This window comes from Gorilla gorilla, chromosome 5 (assembly GCF_029281585.2).
Source record: "Gorilla gorilla gorilla isolate KB3781 chromosome 5, NHGRI_mGorGor1-v2.1_pri, whole genome shotgun sequence".
In the NCBI taxonomy this organism is placed as follows: Eukaryota; Metazoa; Chordata; class Mammalia; order Primates; family Hominidae; genus Gorilla; species Gorilla gorilla.
Window position 1 is genome coordinate 50,712,113 of NC_073229.2, and position 21,707 is coordinate 50,733,819.

The 21,707-nt window shown below is 44.8% G+C and overlaps 1 protein-coding gene across 2 annotated transcripts; it reads right to left on the reverse strand.

Moving 5' to 3' along the window:
• Positions 1 to 4,395: 4,395 nt before the first annotated feature.
• Positions 4,396 to 9,878, reverse strand: LOC101140641 (HLA class II histocompatibility antigen, DO alpha chain). Of its 2 annotated transcripts, none has more exons than XM_019029204.4 (5): positions 9,657 to 9,878; positions 8,214 to 8,462; positions 7,512 to 7,793; positions 7,281 to 7,416; positions 4,396 to 7,042 (listed from the first exon to the last, which is right to left on the reverse strand). In XM_019029204.4, the coding sequence occupies exons 1-5, from the start codon at positions 9,736 to 9,738 to the stop codon at positions 7,039 to 7,041; spliced, it is 753 nt and encodes a 250-aa protein (XP_018884749.2). In that variant the 5' UTR covers positions 9,739 to 9,878; the 3' UTR covers positions 4,396 to 7,038. The 2 variants fall into 2 exon arrangements, with proteins under 2 accessions (XP_018884749.2, XP_030868451.1); XM_031012591.3 differs by having other exon boundaries at positions 4,400 to 7,042; positions 8,214 to 8,605; positions 9,657 to 9,815.
• Positions 9,879 to 21,707: the final 11,829 nt, after the last annotated feature.

Sequence of the window (21,707 nt, forward strand, 5' to 3'; positions counted from 1 at the left end):
AGTGTTTGGCACATTGGAAGTGCTCAATAATAATAGTCAATACTATTATGAAAGATAATAGTATTAACAAAACAATACTTGTTAATATCAGAAAAACAAATTTTAATTTATTTTTCTTTATGTGGACATGTCATCAGGGAATTTGAGAGCAGGGTGACTACATTTTGTTTTAGTCAGCTGGGGCTTTAAACATTTATTGAATAACCACCATGTTCCAGGCATTACAGTAAGAACTTGTACCTGAAGCAGATCCATATACTGAAGGCCCGAGGAAAGGAATAAAGGGCAACTGGGAACCTGACCAGGTCTCAAGAGCGGTGTTGGGACTCTAGGGAGGAGGCAGCAGAACGTTTCCAGTGGACGGAAGTGCCGGGGAGTCCACCTTGGGAGACCTTAGGCTTACTCAGATTTGGAGGCTCCAGGTGGGGTGGATGCAAACCACAAGATGGAGCCAAATTACAAGTCATAGGTAGCAACATCCTAAACCATAAGGAGGAGAGGAGAGGAAGTGAAGTCGCTCCTCTGCGTGCACGATCACTTGTCTGGAAGCTTTTCTGAAGTCAGAGAAGAAAGGAAAGCCTGAGAAGTGGGACATCATTCATTGAAAGGCATCTGTGTGTAGAGATAAATAGGGTAACATGATAGGGAGAGATTGGAGATAGGTGGTTTATTTAGCAAAGTTGGTCAATGAAGCTTCTCTGAATTGGTACCACACGAGTTGTGAATGGGTGATGAATTGGAGGCATTAATGTTAAGGAGAATTCTGGGGAAGATAGTGTGGCTGTTGCTTAATGAAAGAAGGGAGAGTAGAGGGAAGTAAAGATGAAGACACATGCAGCGCCAGATCATATAGAGTCTTGTTGACCAGGAGGGAATTTAGACTAAGCAAGAAAGAAAGTCTGAACTGGGGGAGTGCTTCGACTGATCCAGGAGGGAAAAGAAAATCTCTTCAGTAATTCCATCCCCAGTCATTCTTCAAGCTCACCTCATTCCCTGCAGCCTGTTGCTGCTGAAGCCTCAGAAGAAGTTTGTTCCCAAAGTTGGGAATACCTCCTCCTACACATTTCCTAGTAATGCTGATGTCTGACCCTGTTCATCCTGCCTTATGTCTCACAAGCTGGTCTCCATTCGCTGCTGAGTAGGACAGTGCAGTGGAAAGAATATGGGCTCTAGCATCATACAGACCTTCCAACCACCTCCTAGCTGTTTGACCTTGGGCAAGTTAGGTAATTTGAATCCTAGCTTCCTTCTTTATAAAATGAAATCATTATACTTAACTTGCAGATTGGTCATAAGGAAGAAATGAAATAATTCATGTATGGCAGAATGATGCTTTTCTTTTTCCTTTGTTTGTATTTAGGTTTGTCACACAAGACAATAGCACATGTCACCGCCAAGGCCTTTCCTCTTCTGGCTTTGGATTTCCCAAAATCTGAAGCTCACTTGACATTATGCCAGGTGTCCCAGACATTGTGCCAGAGAGAGAGAGGGGAATGCCTTTGACAGGCAAAGGGGGAAGGTTCTCCCAAACTGAGGAAGGCACAGTGGCCTGTGGGTCTGAAACAGCCCTGCTTCCTTGCAGCAGCCAAGGCAGGTGGGGAGGCCTCCCAGGGACGGGGAAGTTGGCCGTATGGTGCATCTTTGCAGTCCTGCTCCCAGGCACTGGGGATCACTCCTCACTAAAGATTCCCCTGCCCCAAGCCTAGTGCAGAAGCAGCAGAGCTTCCACTTGGAAAAGAGCATACAGGTTAAGCCCCAGGCATGCTTGGAGTAAACAGTCTGGACTGGAGAAGACAACAGGGGCTTCTCCAAGGCCTCAGCACTGTGTCAGGGCGCAGACCCTTAGAACAACTGTAAGAGACCAGAAGCCCCAATAAAGACAGATTGAATTTAAAACCAGCCTCATGGCAGGGGTTTTGAATCAGATTTAAGATTTTTTAAAGAGCAGGTTTTGAATCAGATTTTCGATTATTTAAAGACATTTACTATTTTTTGCACTCTGTGCACTATCTTATTAATCTTTTGGACCAAGATTCAAATCCACTACACGTGAAAAGCATTAAGGCCGGGCACATTGCATGTGTTGGGTAAACGGTAGCCAATGTTATTAAAACCAGCTGCAGACAGTCGGACCAGGCTGGATTTGAAGCAAACAAAATTGAATTAAATAGAATTCTACAGTGTTTCAATGCCCATTATGTTCTGGGTGTTGGAACTATAAGACACAGCCTTCTCTTGCTTTAGAGGAGCAGTTAGTGGCAAAGGCAAATTCATACACAGTCAACTGACACAGGGAGGAATGTGGTATGCACTGCAGGGACAGGGTGGCCAGCATATTGGGGGCTGGGATTGAAAATGCTTCACAGAAGAGGTGACATTTAATCTGGACCCTGGAAGGACAGGTAGAATTTTAACTGGTTGGTGGAGGAAGGCAGGTCCAGCACAGAGAATAGTTTGTGCAAAGGCAGGGAGGAGTAAACATGCGACAACAGTTTTCTGTGACTTAAGCATTGATCATTTTCAGGAGGAGCTATCATATGGTTAAAATAGGCCAGGTGCGGTGGCTCATGCCTGTAATCCCAGCACTTTGGGAGGCCAAGGCAGGCGGAGCACCTGAGGTCAGAAGTTCGAGACCAGCCTGGCCAACATGGTGAAACCCGGTCTCTACTAAAAATAATAAAATTAGCCAGGCATGGTGGGGGGTGCCTGTAATTCCAGCTACTCAGGAGGGTGAGGCAGGAGAATTGCTTGAACCTGGGAGACAGAGGTTGTAGTGAGCTGAGATTGCACCACTGCACTCCAGCTTGGGTAACAGAGTGAGACTCTACCTCAAAAAAAAAAAAAAAGAAAAGAAAAAAAGAAAAAGAAATACCCTGAGGACAGTTTGAGAAGGGTCTTCATCTTGTAGGTAATGGAGCACCTATAAGAATTTAAAGGAGGAAGGGAAAAAGCAGATATACTATAAGCTTCTGAGAGAAAAAAACAACAACGATTACATACAAAGTTTCATGACACAATATCTTTTGGATTATCAACAATAACGCAGGAAGCTAAGGGATTATAGAGAAATGCCTTAAAAATTCTGATGGAAATGATTTCCAATCTTGAATTTTATAACCGTGGAAGCTATTATTCAAGTGTGAGAGTAGAATAAATATATTTTCCGACATACGAAGCATAAAAAGTTTTCCTCATATGCACTGTTTCTCAGGAAGTGGAAAGAAGAGGTGCCTCATTAAAATAAGGCAGACTACAAAAGGGCAATGACTGGATACAAGAAGCAGAAGATCCAACTCGGAGGATAGGTAAATCCTGACGAGGATGGCGAAGAGTGACCTCAGAGTGACCGCTGTATCATCAAGGGCAAAGAGTTAAGAATGAAGCAGACAGAAGGTTCTGGGAGAGTTATATCTGGTGATAAAATTGACAGAATACCTGATGTGTTTGATTGTACTGTGAGGAATTTTGTGATTCATTAATAATAAGTACAAATACAGCCACACAAAGGAAAACAGGACAACTACATACTCCAGAGAAAACGAAGTCATCTAGAAAAGGAAGAGTGAGCAAGGTTTGCTCTATGGTTTGCCATTACATGATCATATTGATAGAAACATAGTAAACACAGTAACTTTTACTATATTGTAAAAATTACAATATAGTCACATTAAAAGAAAGGGCATGGGAAAGGGGGCATGATGTTCTTTGAGGATGAAAAAAATCTAAATCCCCCTCTTCCACAGCAGGAGGTAAAGAGATAAAGCCTAAAGCTGAAAAATCTAGATGTAGCAACACAAACATGTTATTTAGAGATGGGAGGTTAATACCAACAAAACATATTAGAACAATTGAAAGTTATTTTCTGTAAGGGTGAGGATATGGTGGGAGGGGGGGCTGGAAACTGGTATTTCTGTAGCAAATATTGTAGAAATATTTGACTCTTTAAACTATAACACAATTTGGTTAAAAGTTAAAACCAAAAGAGAGTGGATGGGAAGAGGGGATCTGGAGGCAGTCCACGCAGACACTCTCAGAGAGCGTGACTAGGAGGAGCTTGGGTGGAAGGGAGACTGGGTCAAGGACAGACAGAGGATTTGATGTTCTTGTTATATAGGAGAGATGACATGCTTATGATTTGTAGGGTGACCCTGCAAAAAGGGAGAGTTTGGATACAAAGGACAGGAGACTACTGGATGTCTGTTCTAAAAGAGAGTGAAAGATCAAGAATGCAGGAGGACAACTTGTTTTTTAAAATAAAAGACTATGTACCTTGAGACTAGAAACAAATGTGAGTATACACACAGATGCATAAATCTAAAAGCTCTGGAATTACTCCTAGAAATTCCAGTGACTTCAGGGTAGTATATGCAACAGTGAAAAAAAAAAGCATATTTCTTTAGTCAAAAGAACACAATTTTAATGACTTTATCAAGCCTTAGGACAGAGATGAGAGAAACACCTTTCCAATGATGCATCAAGTTAACGTCTAAGCAAAAGATCAGCAGAGATCAGAGATTGTTGGGTACACACGTATCTTGTGATGTCTTCTGAGAACCAACTTATTCCTCTTTCTCTGAGAAGAACTTGACCCCTCGCCCCGGGGCTGAGTGCTTGGCAGCCACATTTGTGTTGAGATCTTGATTCCTGCTCTAACTACACAGGGCTGGGATGGACACCTGCTCCAAGTTTGGCCAGTCATTTATTTTTCCAGTAATTTAAAGCTGTGACTAGGAGACACAGCCTCTGTGGGTTGTGAGGGTTGAGATGATATAAACTCAGGAGCTGTCGGGTGGACATGTTCACTGAGAAGGACAGTCAGTCCAGAGAGAGAACACCGCTAACATGCAGGGGGGTCTAGAGAACACAGACCATGTGGATCCGAGAGTGTTGGAGGGGCAGCTCTAGCTTCTCTGGGCTTTTTGGATCCGAGTTCTGTTCCTGGGAGGCCTGGCTAAAATCTACCCTTGGGCCCTGCACTCCTCCCCATGGCTATATTGCAAATATCCTATACTTTGCATGTGATCACACAAAGAGGGTTTCTGTTACTGGCACACAAAAAGTTTGCCTGAGATGATTCTCCTCCACTTCCATCAGGGTCTTCTGGTCATTGATTTCAACTTATTCTCTCTTAAGAAGCCCATTGAGTCCCCATAATCTCTTGGTTTCTTTCTTTTCCAGGACCAACTGCTCCAGTCCAAACCCTCATTTTGCCTCTATTTACTTGTACCTTGATTGGCTGATGCCCTAACAGACCCAGGTTCTTCAGAGAGCCTTCCTAGTCCACCTCAGACCTTGGGGATCCCCCTTTCCCATGACCCCCAGTGGCACCTGATTACGTCACTGGGTTCCAGTTACCAGACCACAGCCAAGGTCCAGGATGGCTGCATCAGAGTCATCCAGAGCCGGTTAAAAATGACAGCCTCGGCTGGGCACGGTGGCTAATGCCTGTAATTCCAGTACTTTGGGAGGGAAGGTGGGTGGATCACGAGGTCAAGAGATGGAGGCCATCCTGGCCAACATGATGAAACCCCGTCTCTACTTAAAATACAAAAATTAGCTGAGTGTAGTGGCGCACACCCGTAGTCCCAGCTACTCAGGAGGCTGAGGCAGGAGAATGGCTTGAACTCAGGAGGTGGAGGTTGCAGTGAGCTGAGATCATGCCACGGCACTCTAGCCTGGTGACAGACTGAGACCCCATCTCAAAAAAGACAGCCTCCCTGTTGCTGCCCCTTGCACCCCCGAGATTCTAATTCAGTAGGTCTGGGTGATGCCTGTTATTTTTATATTTTATTTATTTATTTAGAGACAGGGTCTCACTCTGTCACCTAGGCTGGAGTGCAGTGGCGCAATCTTGGCTCACTGCAGCCTTGAACTCCTGGGCTCAAGCACTCCTCCAGCCTCAGCCTCCCCAGTGGCTGGGAATACAGGTGCGAGCCACCATGCCTGGTTAATTTTTAAATCTTTCTTTTTAGAGATGGGGTCTCTCTATGTAGCCCAAGATGGTTTCCACCTCTTGGCCTCAAGCAGTCCTGTCCCCTTGGCCTCCCAAAGTGCTGAGATTACTGGAATGAGCCACTGCACCAGGCCAATGCCTGTACTTTTAAAAGGATCCCAAGCAGTTCTTATGTGCATTCTGGTTTGAAAACCGTAATCTGTATTGCTCATTTTGGTCTTGACATAAACTATGTGGTATGGTGATTTATCTCTTTGTATGTTTTAAATTTTGTTCACAGAAAAGTAGACCAAAATCTTCTAGGCCACATATTTAGAGTGTGTCTAGGTGGACCTCCCCTCTTACGAGATACCTTGCAGACCGACTCTACCACCTCCTACCTGACATGACTGACTCCACTGAGGGAAGTGGCCACCTTATCCAAGCCTTGTGCCTCTCTTTATCATGCATGGGACTCTAGGGAAAGTAGAAAAAGGAGATAACATCATGGCAGGATACCAGTGGCCTCTTCATACAGAGTAAACCCAGGCAGGAGTGGAGTCCCCATGAGCCTGTCCTGTCCCAGCACCCTTCAGAACTGTTGTTAGCTGAGGGGGTCGTGAGGAACAGGATAATCTGCATCCCTTTCAGGGTAAACCTGAACTCAGGAGGCAAATTTCATGAAGTCCATGTGAAATGGCTCATTCACAAAGTAACACACAATGGGCCAAAAGAAGCACACTTGTGTGGGCCCCAGGACGGCTGCCAATCCCCAGCACCACATGCCTCACCCCTGGAAGAACTGGCCAAGGCCTAAAAAGGACACAGTGCAAACACCACCAAAGCATTTAGTGCTGCCAGCCAGAGCTTTGGGTAGAGCAAGAATGTGTGTGTGTGTTGAATGGGAAGGGAAGCTAGTAGGTGTCCAACAAACCCTGCCATGAATACTGGGGCCAAAAAAGAGGGGACCCGTAGGACAGATGTTGATCCCACTCAAAGTCAGCACAGCGGGATGCACTTAAAGGGCACTGAGCACGCAGGGGCTGTCACAAACCCATGAGGATCTGCAGGGTGTCTCCCACAAGTCATTTCTCTCAGAAGGATCATTACCTAAAATAGCAGAAAACATACGATCGAGGTTGCTCAATTTCAATATGCTGGGATCCTATCTCTGAGTGCCCACCTCCCCCAAAACCTCACTCTCTCACCCCACCTCTGCTTCTTTTCTCCCTGCCCATTTCTTTCCTGACTTCTTTCCCCACAACAGAATCTCTGATTCTCCACCCACGTCCTGTTCAGAGTCATCCACTTTCCTCCCCCACCCCCCAGACTCCCGGGGCCTCTGCACCTGGGGACACTGGACACATATGTGCCCATGATGATGAGGACGGTGCCCACGAGGAAGCCCACCAGGCCGATGGCCAGGCCCAGGGCACAGACCAGGGTCTCCATGGCATCTGGTGGTGGAATAGGCACCTGGAGCTCTAGGAGAGAAAGGAAGGAGTCGGTGGTATATGAAAGGATTCTAGAGTAAAGGAAACCTGGGGCCAGGAGGGTGCATGGGGAGGGGGCTCCGTACCCCAATGCCTGAGGAGTGGTGCATCCAGGCCCCAGTGCTCCACCTGGCAGTCATAGACGTCCTCGGCTGAGGGCACGAAGGGCAGGTAGTGGAACTTGCGGAACAAATTGTCAGGCTGGGAATAGAAGCTGGTCTGGGCCACTCCCTCAGTGACAGTTTGGCCATTGCGCAGCCAGGTGATATTGATCACAGGGGGGAAGATGTTGTCCACGATGCAGATGAGGATGTTGGGCTGGCCCAGCTCCACCCGAGACTTGGGGAGCACGGTCACCCGTGGTGGCACTAGGAGGAATGGGCCCTGAGTCCACAGGCTCATCCCTCACCCCAGGGCCTTACTAGGACTGGGATTAAGGGACGTTCCCCCTTTGTAGCCATCTGTGGGCAGGGGATGCTCTGGGGTATCCACTGGGGCAGGAGAGGAGGGAAACAGAGGGAGAGGAGACTGGGGAGGGAGTGGGGACGCCAGGAACTCCTATATTTGACTGGTTCCTGGGCGGGAGTCCGGGTGAGAGGTGTCATTCCTCAAGGAGAGGGATGCCAAAGGGGTCTGGGAAGACCTGGAGCCTCCTGGGAAAGAAAGGGACAGGGCATGACAGGCGCGGGCGCTGAGAGCGCGCCCCAGAGTGATGGGACCCTAGGAACTGGGAGGAAGTTTCTCTGGACCTTCCCGCCTGACTGGGTGGGCAGAGGGAGGGCCGGTACCGTTGATGGCTCTGCTGCGGTTGGAGCGCTCCACCAGGATGTCCAGATGGGCTTTGATTGCGGCGATGCCGGCCAGCCCGCCCTGCGGGTCAAAGCGGGCAAAGTCGCCAAACTCAGGCAGACGCCACACGGCCTCGCTTTTCTTCAGGTCCACAGAGAACAGCTGTTCCCCATCAAATTCATGGGTGAACTGGCCCGAGGCGCCGTAAGACTGGTAGAAGGCGGGTCCGTAGGAGCCCATGTGGTCAGCTGTGTTTGGCGAGTTCAGGGTCAAGGAGAGAGAAAAAAATGTGTCTGTCTCATCCACAATATGTGATTGTTGAGTCCCTGAGCCTGGGCCCCGTCCTGGGTTCTGTGTGGGGACAGAGTCCTGTTCTGACACTGGGCTGGCCCTGGGAGAGAGAAAGGGAGAGAGAACAGGAAGAAAGAGGCTCATCCCAGCACACTGCAGTCGGCACAGAGACAGTGCAGTCTGGCATATCAGGATGGGAAGAGGAGAGACTGCCTAAAATCATGCTTGGGGTTCCAGAATTTAAATCTTGGCTGTGGTCATCTGCCCTGGCTGTGTTGTCAGGCCCTGTGTTGTGAGCTGGTGGGACCGTGGGGGTGGGATGAGGAGGAATGATTAAGGACAGGAGAGTAGTGGAGCTTTGCACAGAGATGCAGTGCAGGTGGGTGTGAGGGGAAACAGGCCACGGCTGGCAGGGGTAAGAATTAAGGTTAGTGACCCAGAGACCAAGGGGATAGGAAGAGGCAACTCAAGGCATTACAAAGAGCACTGGACGAGGAGTCAGAAGTCAAGGTTCATGTCCCAATTCCTCCATCTCAGAGCATTATGACTGAGTGTGGCTCTTCCATAACTGTTGTCTAGTTTTCTGGAAGTTAGGGATTAAGTTTTAATTCTTGTAGAACTCTATGAAGTTGTTTGAGCAACAGTTATTGAGGAACTAGCATGCACCCAGCACAATGGTGGGCCAGGGAAATAAAAGAAAAAAAAGATGAACCATCTGTAGACCCGCACCCCAGCTCATGTCTCCCGAAGAACAAAGACAGGTAAATAGTTAACTACCGGCATGGGCATAAATACTGCAACAGAACTGGACTTGATCGGGCACATTCCAGGCCAGGGGTGGTAGAGAAATCAGGGTGCTTGCTGGCATCTGTTGGGTGGAGGTTTGGGTCTCAGGAAGGCGGAAGGAATGAGGAGAAATCTGAACGTCAGCAAAGGCTGACTGGGGCACCTGCGCAGCTGACCGAGCTGCATCTTCATTTAGGTCCAGAGTGGATGTGACAGAGATGAGGGGGATTGGGTGTCTCTTGGTGAAGGAAGTTGCCCATAAACCAGAGAGCGAGAGGAACAAGCATCCTCCATGCCACCTCCTCATGTAACCCAACTCCGTAAATCTCTGCTCCCCGCCACACCCTCCTCGCCCTCGCACTCACCCTTGGTGGCCCCTGCCTCCTGCGGGCTCAGGAGTGTCATCAGGGTGTGGAACCCCAGGACCAGCCCTGCTCTGAGGGCCATTACACTCTGGTGCTTTAATCAAATCAGTCTCAGTCCGTGTGGTGAGGACAGGAACAAGGCGGAGGTAAAGAAGAAGAAAACAGATTCGAGGATGGGGGCGACCCCTGCTGTCTTCAGCCAATCACAGAAATTCTCTGAGTGAATGTATCCGTTGCTGGGTAAAGAGGGAAAGAGCCGGGGTGAGAAGGTGGAAGGATTCACTGGGCCCCCAGGAGAGGCCAAAGGAAGTTTTGGAGGATGGGAGGGGCTTGGACCAACTATTACCACGTCCTCCAAGAAGGGACCCCCTGAGGAGAGAGAAAAGGCCGTCAGAGCACCGCGCAGCTGAGCTCCAACAAATCCTCTCTCTGTGTCGATCTGCGATGCAGGGAATCCTACTTTCCCAAGAAGTTTCCGTGGACAAATTTTGAGTTAGAAAGTAAAATAAACTTTACCAATAATCTTTAAAAGGAAAACATTGGCTACACAATGGAATAAAAACCTCTTAAAACTTTAAATCACTTTCAAAAATGTTATTTTATTTTTCTTTTATTATTATTTAATTTCATTGTGTAAGAAAAAAATGTGTAATTGTTGGAGTCGTTTGGTCTAAAGCAAAGTGTAAAGAGCTCCCGTGGACTCCCCGAGGAGGGCAGAGGTGCTGGTCCTCTCTGTTGGTCCCTCCAGGACCCGGGCACCTCCTCCAGGCTGACACAGGCTGGAGGACGGCATCACCCTTGCCTTTGGCTTCTGGTTGGGCTCGCCTAATAAGAGGCACTGGGAGAATTTAGTCCAGTATATATATTAAAAAAACAAAACAAAACAAAACAACAACAACGTAAAGCTAACGTCTGTGTAAAGAGAAATCTAACCAAATTAGGCCATGTGTCAAAGACCATGAAATCGATGATTTTCAACTTGGAAGGAGCTAGGAAATCATGCGGGTCTCTGGTTCCAAATGAGAATCACCTGGGGGGTTCGTTATAATACGTGTTCCTGAGTTTCCTCTTTACTTAATGGGTTAGATTAGCCTTTCCAAGGCAGGGCCAGGGAACCTGTGTTTTCAGCATGCTCCCCAGGTGGTTCTCGGGTAGTCTGTGGACTGGTAAAACCTGCTCCAATGCTCTTTCCTCAATGAATAAGGGATGCCTATTTTAAGTGGGGCAGACACAGCTTCTGACTTCAAATTAATCAAATGACAGCTAGTAATTGATTTGCATGGCCCAGTTTATGGGGAGCCCTAATCTTAGTTTTTTTGTTTCTAGTCCACAGTGTCTACGTAATGCCTAGCACATAATAGGTGCCTAGGAGATATCTGCGCATGAATGAACAGTGTCTTCACTGCTTTGGTCCTGCCCTGGTTAGGACCCTTACCACCTTCACCTCTCCCCAAGTGAGGTGGGAGCTGGAGCCATGAGATGAAAGATGGGAAAGCCATGAAAAACTCATGATAAAGAATGTTGCTTCTTTGGTTAATAACAGTCGAGTATCGGGTGTTTTTTTATTTGAAAACATACATAGATTTTTTAAAGTATGTTTTTTGTTATTAACTTATAATTTAATTACATGATAATCCTTTATGGCTTGGAGTGTGGTGAACTTCTGTAAATATTTCACATGGGCTCTAATAAATGTGATGCAGAATTTTATACATGTACATGTTTATTGGATCAAGCATGTGGATTTTGTCATTCTAATTTATTATGGTTTTCTTTATCTTTGGACTGACCTATACATAACTAAGAGTGGTGCATTTATTTATTTATTTTTTAGAGACAGGGCCTTGCTCTGTTGCTCAGGCTGGAGGGCAGTGAAGTAATCATGGCTCACTGCAGCCTCAAACAGCTGGGCTTAAGCGATCCTCCTGCCTCAGCCTCCCAGAGTAGCTGGGACTATAGGCATGCCCCACAATTCCTGGCCTATGAATGGTATATTTAAATCTCTAACTGTGACTGTAGGTTTTTCAACTTGTTTCTAATTTTTAAATCAACTTTTGCCCTCTCTGCATTTAGGTTATTAAGGTGTTTACTCTTGGGAATTATTACAGTCTTGGTGAACTGAGCCTTTTCCCAATTTGTCCTGAGAATCTTTCTGTCCTACTCTGTCTTGTCTGATAGTAATAAGTTCTACAGCTGTCTTTGGGTATTTGTTCACTGTATCTTTTTCTACTCTTTTGTTTTTACTCTTCCTTTGTACTTATGCTTTAGATGTAGCCCTTGAAATGTCATAAATATAGATTTTTGCTTCTGATTCAATCTGACGATCTCTGTCTTCTAACCTATGTTCAATTCATATGGTAGTCAAAGTGAGCAAACTTGTTTCTGCAAGAGACAAACACTGAAGCCTCACTGGTTTAACAAAACACAGGTTTATTTTTTAGCCACGTGTAGTTCAAGGCAGGTTGGGCACTCTGTAGCTCTTTTCCAAAACATGCCTCAAGGTGGCTAAGCTCCACTTTGCATCTCTATTATTGAAAAGCACTTCATGAACTCCTAGCTTTGCAGGTAGGAGAGAGAACCTGGGAAAGGCACATTGTTTCCATGGTTTTGGACCAGAAACTATTTGCCATCTCTGCTCACATTCCAGTGGCAAGAAGTAAACAATGACCCCACATAGGCGCACGGGGATGGAAAAATGTACGTTACCTATGTGTGCAGGAAGATATAATGGTTTGGTGAGCACATGGCACTGTCTTTGCTGCATTCTGATTGTGTTTATTGTGAATATTGATGCACTTGGGCTTGTTTGTAATACCTTATTTATTTCAATATTTCTATTTTTTAAAGTTTTTTTGTTTGTTTGTTTTTGAGACGGAGTCTCGCTCTGTTGCCAGGCTGGAGTGTAGTGGCATGATCTGGCTGGCTCACTGCAACCTCTGCTTCCCGGGTTCAAGCGATTCTCCTGCCTCAGCTTCCCGAGTAGCTGGGACTACAGGTGCATGCCACCATGCTTGGCTATTTTTTTTTTTTTTTTTTGTATTTTAGTAGAGATGGGGTTTCACCGTGTTGCCCAGGCTTATCCTCCTGAGCTCAGGCAATCTGCCCGGCTCGGCCTCACAAACTGCTAGGATTACAGGCGTGAGCCATCACACCCGGCCAAGTTTTCTTTTTTAATCTTCATTGCCTTTTTTTTTTTTTTTTAAGTGTCACCGATACCTTCTCCATCTTCCCTCTGACTGGATAAGAACTTTAGCATGCTTTCAAATTTATTCACATATTTTCTCCTTCACCAAATTATTTGGTCAACATTACTTTTCATATCTTTTGGCACCTTCTAGAATGCGTTCTCTGATTAGAATTCTTCCAAAACCTTTCAGATGTGGGAATTTGCATAGCAAACCTTCTAAAGTCTTGTATGCTTGATAATTTTTTAAAATTATACCAGCACTTTTGAATAAAGTTTAGCTGTGTATTACATACTATTTGAAGTTTTTTCCCTTTAATATTCTAAATAACATCATTCCAAATTTTTTTTTGCATCCAATGTCACAGTTAGAAAATCCCATGTCAGTCTTTCATGCTGGAATCTTCTAGAATTTTCTCATTGTCTTTGATATTTTTAAATTTTGCTAGTGTGTCTAGAGTGGGTTTTTCCTTCTCTCTGTAAGACATTATGGATCTTCTCTATCTTTTAATTCTGGGAATTCATCTTTTTATTTCTTTAACTATTTTTCTCCTCTCTCTATTTTTTGTCTTTGTGAAACTCATATAATCTATATTTGGATAATTCTCTCCTCCTTTTCCCCTGACTTTTCTATTGATGACTTCTCAATTCTTCCCTCTTTTGTTCTGAACTAGCTCCTCAGTGTAGTCCTCCATCTTTCTGTTTTGTTTTTCAGTTGCATCTCTCCCACTATTTATCCCATTAATGTGGCTTTTACTTTGACTATTATATATATTTTTTACACCTATAGGTGTTTTCCCTATATTTTCTATTTTTTTCATATTATAATAGCTTCTGACTTTTAAAGTGCACTTTTAATGCTCATTTTAAGCGGCTGGTCTATATTTTCTACCACTTCTTTCAAGGACATAGATGGTCCTGTTTGCTGTTTTTCTTTTGAGGTGTCGGCACTCCCTAAAGGTATTATTTTGACCCACTAGTGGCCATCTGTGTTAGTGTCATGTGTGTAAAGAGAAAGGAGGGCCAGCTGGAGTCCTAGGCCAGCGCAAAACCATAGTCACTACCCTTTGGGTGTCACTTCAGGTCAGGACTTCAGGGTGGGAGCACTAGGAGGCGTAGGGAGCACTGATAGCTGGGGTGGCAGAGGAGGCAATGACTAGGGCAGTCCCCAGCTCCTCCCACTCCAGCAGGATTTCAGCTTGGATTTTCTCACCCACCCCTCAACAGCTGGACAGGCAATCAGGATCTTGCCATCGTTTTTTGCAGCAGGGAGCAGGCAGTGATTGCTCAAGGCCAACACCGGGGAGGCAAGAGCAGAAGGTTCCAGGAACCTTCTCATAGCCACAGCCAGCAAGCAACCCAGTTCAGAACACCTTTCAGTCTCACCAGGGCTTCCTCATTATTTGTTTTCTTGGAATGTATATGTATGGTCCACATTCCCTCCTAGATGGAAAGGGCCTGTAAGAAGGGATCATGGATGATTGAATCTTTGTTACACAATCTTCCTTTTCCCCCTAAACGCTAGCACGTTATTAAATAAATAAGTCAATGATAACAAAGAAAAGTGAATAAAGTGGATAACCCTGACTCTAGGGAGAGGTACTGTTATTGGGACTAGAGTCTAATAATGAGGCAAACACAGATTCGACAAAAACTTACTAAAGTGTCCTTTAAAAATGACACAAATCCAGTTGTTCTAAATTGTCTAAAATGCTGACTTTGAGGTAAAGTTGTCATGTTCTTTGGAGCCTGACAAGTTCAGGTAGGTGTTGGGGGATAGTCTTCATTAAATACATGTTTATAGGACACCTGATGTGACTTAGGCACTGTGTGCTGCTCTGGGAGCACAGAAGAGCAGGACATGATCCCCTTCCTCAAGGACCGTGCTGTCCTGTGCAGTAGCCGCCAGCCGCCTGTAGCTATTAAGCCAAAAAAATACTCTAAGTATAAAATGCCCTGGGATTTGAAGACTTAATTAAATGTATATACATAATCTCAGTAATTTCTATATTAATTAATGTTCAGTTTGCAATTTTTTGTATATTTGCGGTTTAAAATATGTATTAGATTAATCTCACCTGTTTCTTATTGCTTTTTAACTGTAGCTACTAGAAAATTTGAAATTGAATTAAGAGGCTCCCATTATATTTCTACTGGACAGCGCTGCTCTGGGTGCTCTTGGTTGGCTACCAGTTGGCCACTGGCTCCTTTTCTGAGATTTTTACATTTAAGTAGCCAGCTTGCCAGAGTCTTCAAGTCCTTTCCTGTTACTACCTAGATATTCCACCAGAGGGCGACCTTACCATTGAATTTTTCCATTCTGGACCTTAGATCTGACTGTTTGCTGGTGCATCGCTCTGTTTTAATCTATTTTGCTTTAAGTGCCGTGCTAGGCTTTGGGACCACAATTATGGTTCCTGCCAACAAGAATGGCTGTCTTGGAAGTCTGTACACAGAACTAAATACGTGGTGGAAAAAGGAGAAGGTCCATTAATGTGCAATATAAATGTTCATGTGGTCTGCAACTTTCTGGGGCAATCCTTTCCCTAGTAATTAAGCAGTTTCAAGTGCCTGTCTAATTGCAGGAATTCAAATGGCTCACTGCTGTCACCAGAATGTCTGATAATTCCTGGACAGAGAAGTGATGCAAATGTGTGCTTACATATGGAGTTGATGGTATCTCCTGCACCAGCCTCCTGCCCTGGGCAGACTGTTGTGGTCATTTGGGGGCAGCTCCCCAGCACAGCAGATTTCTTGCTGGCCATCACTTTTCAAACTCTGGACTTCTGCCCTTTGGCTGGGAACTGCTCACTTCCCTTAGAACTTTCCCCTCCCGTCTCCTGACTTCTCTAAATGCCAGAGTTCCAACCTCTGTCTCCTGGGAAATTCTAAGCTAAAATCACTCTTCCTTTATATCAGCAGATAGTTTGAAATTTATACATTAAAACTTATTTGTGAAAAGAAAAGTAACTTTAAAAATATATAACTGGTCTCATTACACTCTGGAGCAACAATTCCAAATGATGGTAGGAAAACCCCAAAATTGGCCATCGAAAGGCATAGATACAGCCCTTCCTGTTTAAAGGAGGTATTTTTGAAAAACTTCAAATGTCTTCTGGGAAAGGCACAATCTTTCACGGTTTCTTCTCCTCCCCCTCTCCCTCCCCCTTTTGGGAATGACATCCTGGGGCAGAGGATGAACTTACAGAGCGTGCTGGCTGTGGGAAGCTGGGTCTAGGTGGCATTTTTTCTCTTTTCTGATGGTTCTCTGCCCCCAGTTCCTTGGCCTGTCCCCATCGCTCGCCAACATTTCCGTGGCTGGTCTAATCTGCGATTGATTATCCCTGACGAGGGCAGTGGGGCTCAGCCACCTTGCCTGCTGGTGGCCCCAGCGTGGCTCTGCTCCTACTCACATCCTTCCAGTTTGGCGAGGCTGCAGCCTGATCCTGGGTCCGTGTGTTCTGGGCTGTGGCCCCTGGCTCCAGGCCAGTTCAAGCCTCTCCATGACCATCCTGAACACCAATTTACTACACGTCAACTCACTAAAATCAACCCATCAACTAATCAGAAATTAATACATCAAATCATCAATTCTCCAATTTTATCAATTTGCCAAAAACTTGACTTTAAAGTTTTGTCCTTTTACATTGAATTTAATGGTTTTTACAACTTTTGAAGACTTCTGAAAATGTTGGTTAATTTGCCTTTCCTTTTGTTTTCATAGTAGCTTATAAGTAATATTTGATTTGTCAGATGTTGGTGATACAGGGAGAAGATGACAATGGTGACAGAGTGTTTTTCATCTTCCCAAGTGTCCTCACAAAAACAGAGAGTGCAATTGGGATAGCAAAGGAAAATATCCACAGGCAGTGTCTCTTTATCAGACCAGGGATATCCCTAGAAGATCCCGTGAGACTCTAGAATGTGTGTGGGTAGATCCAAGCTGTAGATCCAAGGTAGATCCTGTGGGCTCTAGTGCCATGTGGAGGTAGCAGAGGGTTGAGAGGAGAGGGTTCTGGTGTTTCTAAGATCTCGGGAACACAGAAGTGGCCAGTGCGTGCCCACCTCCCAAAAGAGGTGATCTCAGTCTAGAATGAATCCCCAGCAGAGAGCTCTAAGGACCTAGACTTTTGTAAATTTAGAAACTCCCTTTTCTCTTACCAATGTCTAATTTTTAAGACTATGACTTTGATATAGCTGTCAATATTCTGTTTTGGAATATTGTTTGCTTTTGGTCTTCTGTGATAAAAATCCAAATTTTCCCCTGGGTGAATAGGCATAAGGTCACATCTAAAGAAGTGCAAAAGGAAAACATTAAGACCTCTAGTAAATTAATGTTTTTATAATAACATATATCCCCATATGCTTCACAGAAACATGTAACTTCTGTCTATACAAGCTTTGGGTATTTCATTTATAATGAAATGGCGCATTAACGTGTTTTTCTAAATCAAAAGTCAATTTCCTCCTTGAGATTAATTACATCTCCAGAATATGAAAGCAGCTTCTGACACCATGTATTTGAAATAGCAATTTCCCATGTTTGCTATAACAACAATAAATAAATTGTTGTGTAATACACAAAAGGGAATTCTTAATTCTGCCCTAGGTAGGAGAAGCTAGAGAGAAGATGACATTTGAACTGTGCCTTGGAGGATAAATACAAGTCTACTGATGCGGAGAAGAGGATGAGAGCCTTGCAAGGAGAGAAGATGGCCTGGGCAAAGGCACAGAGGCCTCAAAGCATATGGTGGGCAGGGGACTGCTGCATGGCCAAGTAAATGAGGAGCCGGAGGAGACGAGGCTTAGAAAACAGGCTGGTGTCAAATTGTGAAAGCCGCAGATGTCCTGCTAATGTAATAGGATTGTGCCTTATCTATGACTAATGGCAAGCAGGCACAGTTTTTGCTTTGGAGCCCGGTGAAAGCAGGATTGACTTGAATTGATAGAAAGAGAAAAGAGGCAGCAAACCATTTAATTGATTGACTGATCAATTAATTAATTACCCCAGTCTCCTTGTGAAAGTTCCAAACCTCACTCTCCTCTCACTCCACATTCAGTTCTACATAGCAGCAGGAATTCCTTGGCTCTTACTTCATCAAGAAAATTGGTCAGGCACACCCTTCATCAGCGACATTCTGACCATTTGGAGACCCTGGCTTCTCTTTCTTCTTCTTCCTCAAGTCTCAGAAGCTGGGGCTCTTCCTGCTCCAGGCTAACCCTGACCTCCAGTTATGCACTCGAGACCTTCACTCCTGCCTCCCCTGGGAGCTTGTCTCAGCCGTCCTCCCTTCTATCTCTCTGTTAACTCTAATCAGCCCCCTGCTGTCGGATCCTTCCCTTCAGTTTAGAATTTAGGCTCAAATCTTCCTTGTCCCTAATGCTCTTCTCTTCTCCCTAGCTTCCACCCTCATCTCTCTTCTTTACTCTTCCCATGTTCCTTAAAGAAAATGTTACACTTCTGTGTTTCCTCTGTCTCCCCTCCCACTCATTCTCAGCTGCACCGCAGTCTGACTTCCTTGTCCATGACCTCAGTGGGACAGAAATTGATTGCCAAGGTCATCAAATCTTTATCTTCATGGAGTTCTCTGCTGCTTTCATCACAGTAGATCATTCCACTTTCTTGAAATCTCTCCTTATTCAGATTTCAAGACATCACACTCCTCTGATTTTCCTGACATCATTCAGATCATTCATTCTGGGGCTTCTGCTCCTCTGGGAATCTATAAATGCAGAGTGTCTCTAGGGATCTGTCCCCAGCTAACAATGTCTCCTTGATCAAACATTCATTTGTATAGCTTCAATTCTTAGTCATCTAATTATGCCTAACATAGCAAAGAACAATCCTTGGCATCTACTAGGTGCTTAGTAGCTGTCACATCTTTTCTTCTTCCCAGACCTTTTGAATACAGCAACCTGGTCTTCTATTAATGGAGAGCAAAATCTAACCATTCCACCTCCTCTCTCCTCAGGGCCACAATTTTATTCTTCTAGATATCTCTTCTTTCTCTACATTAATCCACTTCTTTTTCCATTTCTGTACACTCACTTTCCTTCTTTGGCTCTCTTCATCTGATCAAAATGAAAAATTAAAAGATATTTCAATGTTTTTGTGTAATAGCTAATCTATTATAAAATATTTATATTCTTAGACATGCAGCTTTATTATGCAATCACAAATGTTTTACACGTTTGACTTTTCTCAAAACCAAAAATCAGTTTTTAAAATTGCTTTTTACCTATATGTGGTTCTTGCTTGATGAAAACAAGCAACTAGAAAAAACTGGTCTACTTCCACTCAAACAGTGTCTCCAACTTTGTGGCTTGCCCGGCTACCAGACCCTTCTTGAGAAATATTCTGCCAGACACAAATGAACACTCTTAGTTCACACTGCCCATTGGCCCACGAGGGCATGGAGAGTGTTCTCTATGGAGAAGTAGGTGCTTACAGCAGAAATAGCCTTCCATGAGGTTGCGTCGGTTCTGCTTTCACTTTCCCGTCTCATACAAAGCGGCCCAGAAAACAGCAGCCCCTCCCTGGAACTATTTCCTTCCTTTCTCAGAGAGCTGCATCTCCTGCTCTCTGGAAAGTTTCATGAGGAAATGGCTTGCCTCCGTTCTTGGTGAAAATTAACTCCATTACTAAGTTCTTAATCTTTTTTGTTTATATAGCTCTCATTCCAAAAGACAACCTCCCTGACGGGGCTAGAAAGTCATATGTTTGTAAATAATCAGAGACAGACCAAGGAAAAGGACAGAGCTGGCCACTGAGCCCAGAGGGCTCTGTTATCAATCCCATGGCAATTCACTGCTAGTCTTCTGCAAAAGACACATGACCCAGAGGAGACCCTCAGACACGAGGAAAGAGGAACTCTGTAGGGGACTTAGAGGCAATCTCTTTAATTGGAGGGGCTGAATAGCTTTCCTCTCATGGTTTGCAGCTCAGTGTAAGGCCAGGCAAGCTCCCAGGAGGCCATCCAGGCTGTGAGGTCCCTAGAGAATCTCAGAGACCAGACCAGAGGGTCACTCCTGTCTTAGCAACTAAGTAGGAAGCATTGTTGCCACCAAACTGAACAAATCTGAGAAACTTAGTCCAGGAGGGTAGAGAGGACTTCGGGGCTTAGAGTTAAACAGACTACTGCCCAGACAGGCGATGGCAAGGACAGGCAGAGTCCAAAGTGTCCTTTGAGACAGAAGCAGCATCAATGGTGTGGTGATAATCCAAGGACATGATAGAACTTCAGGGGATAAACACACACGGATTCTAGAGAAAAACTGTATACACGGCCAGCGTGGATTAGTCTCAAAGCCAAGGGGAAGTTTGATGGGACTGAGATGTCTTCATGAGGCCAACCTGGAGTGGGACTGCCCTCATTTCCAGAGCATTTAGTAAGTAGGTTTGGGCAGAGAGTCAGGCTGGGACCAGCTATAAAGGCTTTGCCAATCTGACTTGACTTAGTGCCATAGGAAAGTGAAGGCAGGAAACTGATGCTAATTGATTCTGGGCCTCTTGTTTTCTGCCTCAAAATAGAGAGCTCTTGGATTGAGGAGGGAATCATACTAGCACCATAAACGGTTTGAAAGGTGTAGAGGGGAAAATGTGAAAACATTTTTTATATGTCATGTCAAAGTCCAGTCTGTCTGGAGCACAGCGTGTTTGTAAGGACACAGAGGGAGGTTAGGCTGAGGAAAGACTGTAGACAACTGCAATGCCAGGCTCAGGATGTGGGACTTTGCAGGCAGTGGAGAGACAGTGAAGGTTTTTGAAGAGGAGGTGAGATGATCATGGTTGTGTTCTAGGACTATTAACCTGGCACTAGTGTAGCAAATAAATTTGATCTGAGAGTGGCAGGAAGGTTAAAGAAAAAATAAGAACAGCCTTAGCCAACTTCTTTGGAGAACAACAGGGTAAGCTCAGAAATGCCCAATTTGATACAATAATTATCACAAAAGGAGTTGCATTTGTAACGTACGTATTACTTTTTAATGTGCCTTTTCATCCATCACATCATCTGGTGCCTCTGGTGTGACCTTCCAAGTCCATCCTCCTTCCTGACCCTATCCATCCAGGCTCAGCCCCTGGGAGTGTGCCCACTTGCTCCTACAGTGCCTTCCACCACTGGTCCTGAGTTTCGGAGAAGACATAGGGAGATGACAAAGCTTTAGAAACAACAGAAACAATTTAGGGAACGGGGTGGTCACTATGAGAGGAATAAAAGATGTCCACTGTAGACAGCATATATGGTGCAAGTCTATAATCTTGGAAAAAGTCAGACTACATTAATCTTGTTTACCAAATCCTGAAATACACAACAGGGAGAGTCTTTTAAACTTTGAAGGTGGTAAGTTTAACATAAGTAGAAAAGCAGACTCTCTCATACCAAGGCTAATAAACCTGTGGGAACCTGTTAATCCCAAAAGTGAAATGTGTAAATTCTCAAAACATGTACATATATATATAATCTACTCACACACACACAAGGGTGACAGAAACTTGAAGCGACTGCTAAGAGAGCTCAAGGATATTTATGGCCTATTTAAACTTATGAAGCTTTTGTGGAGGAAATCTGTCCTTCTACACTTTGTTCCTGCTGAAAGAGAGAAACCCTGTGCTTACAGCAATATCCACCAGGAGTGATTTTGCCTCACAGGGGATATTTGCCAATGTCTGTAAACATTTTTGTTCTCACACTAGGAGAGGGGAGCACTATTGATATCTGGTGGGTGAATCCCAGGGATGTTGCTAAACATCTTGCACTGTGTAGGACAGCCCCCAGCACAAAGAATTATTCAGCCTAAAATGGCAATGGTGCCAGGTTGAGAAACCATGGCTTAGGGTCATGCTCCTGCCCTAAAGTGCCGTTGCT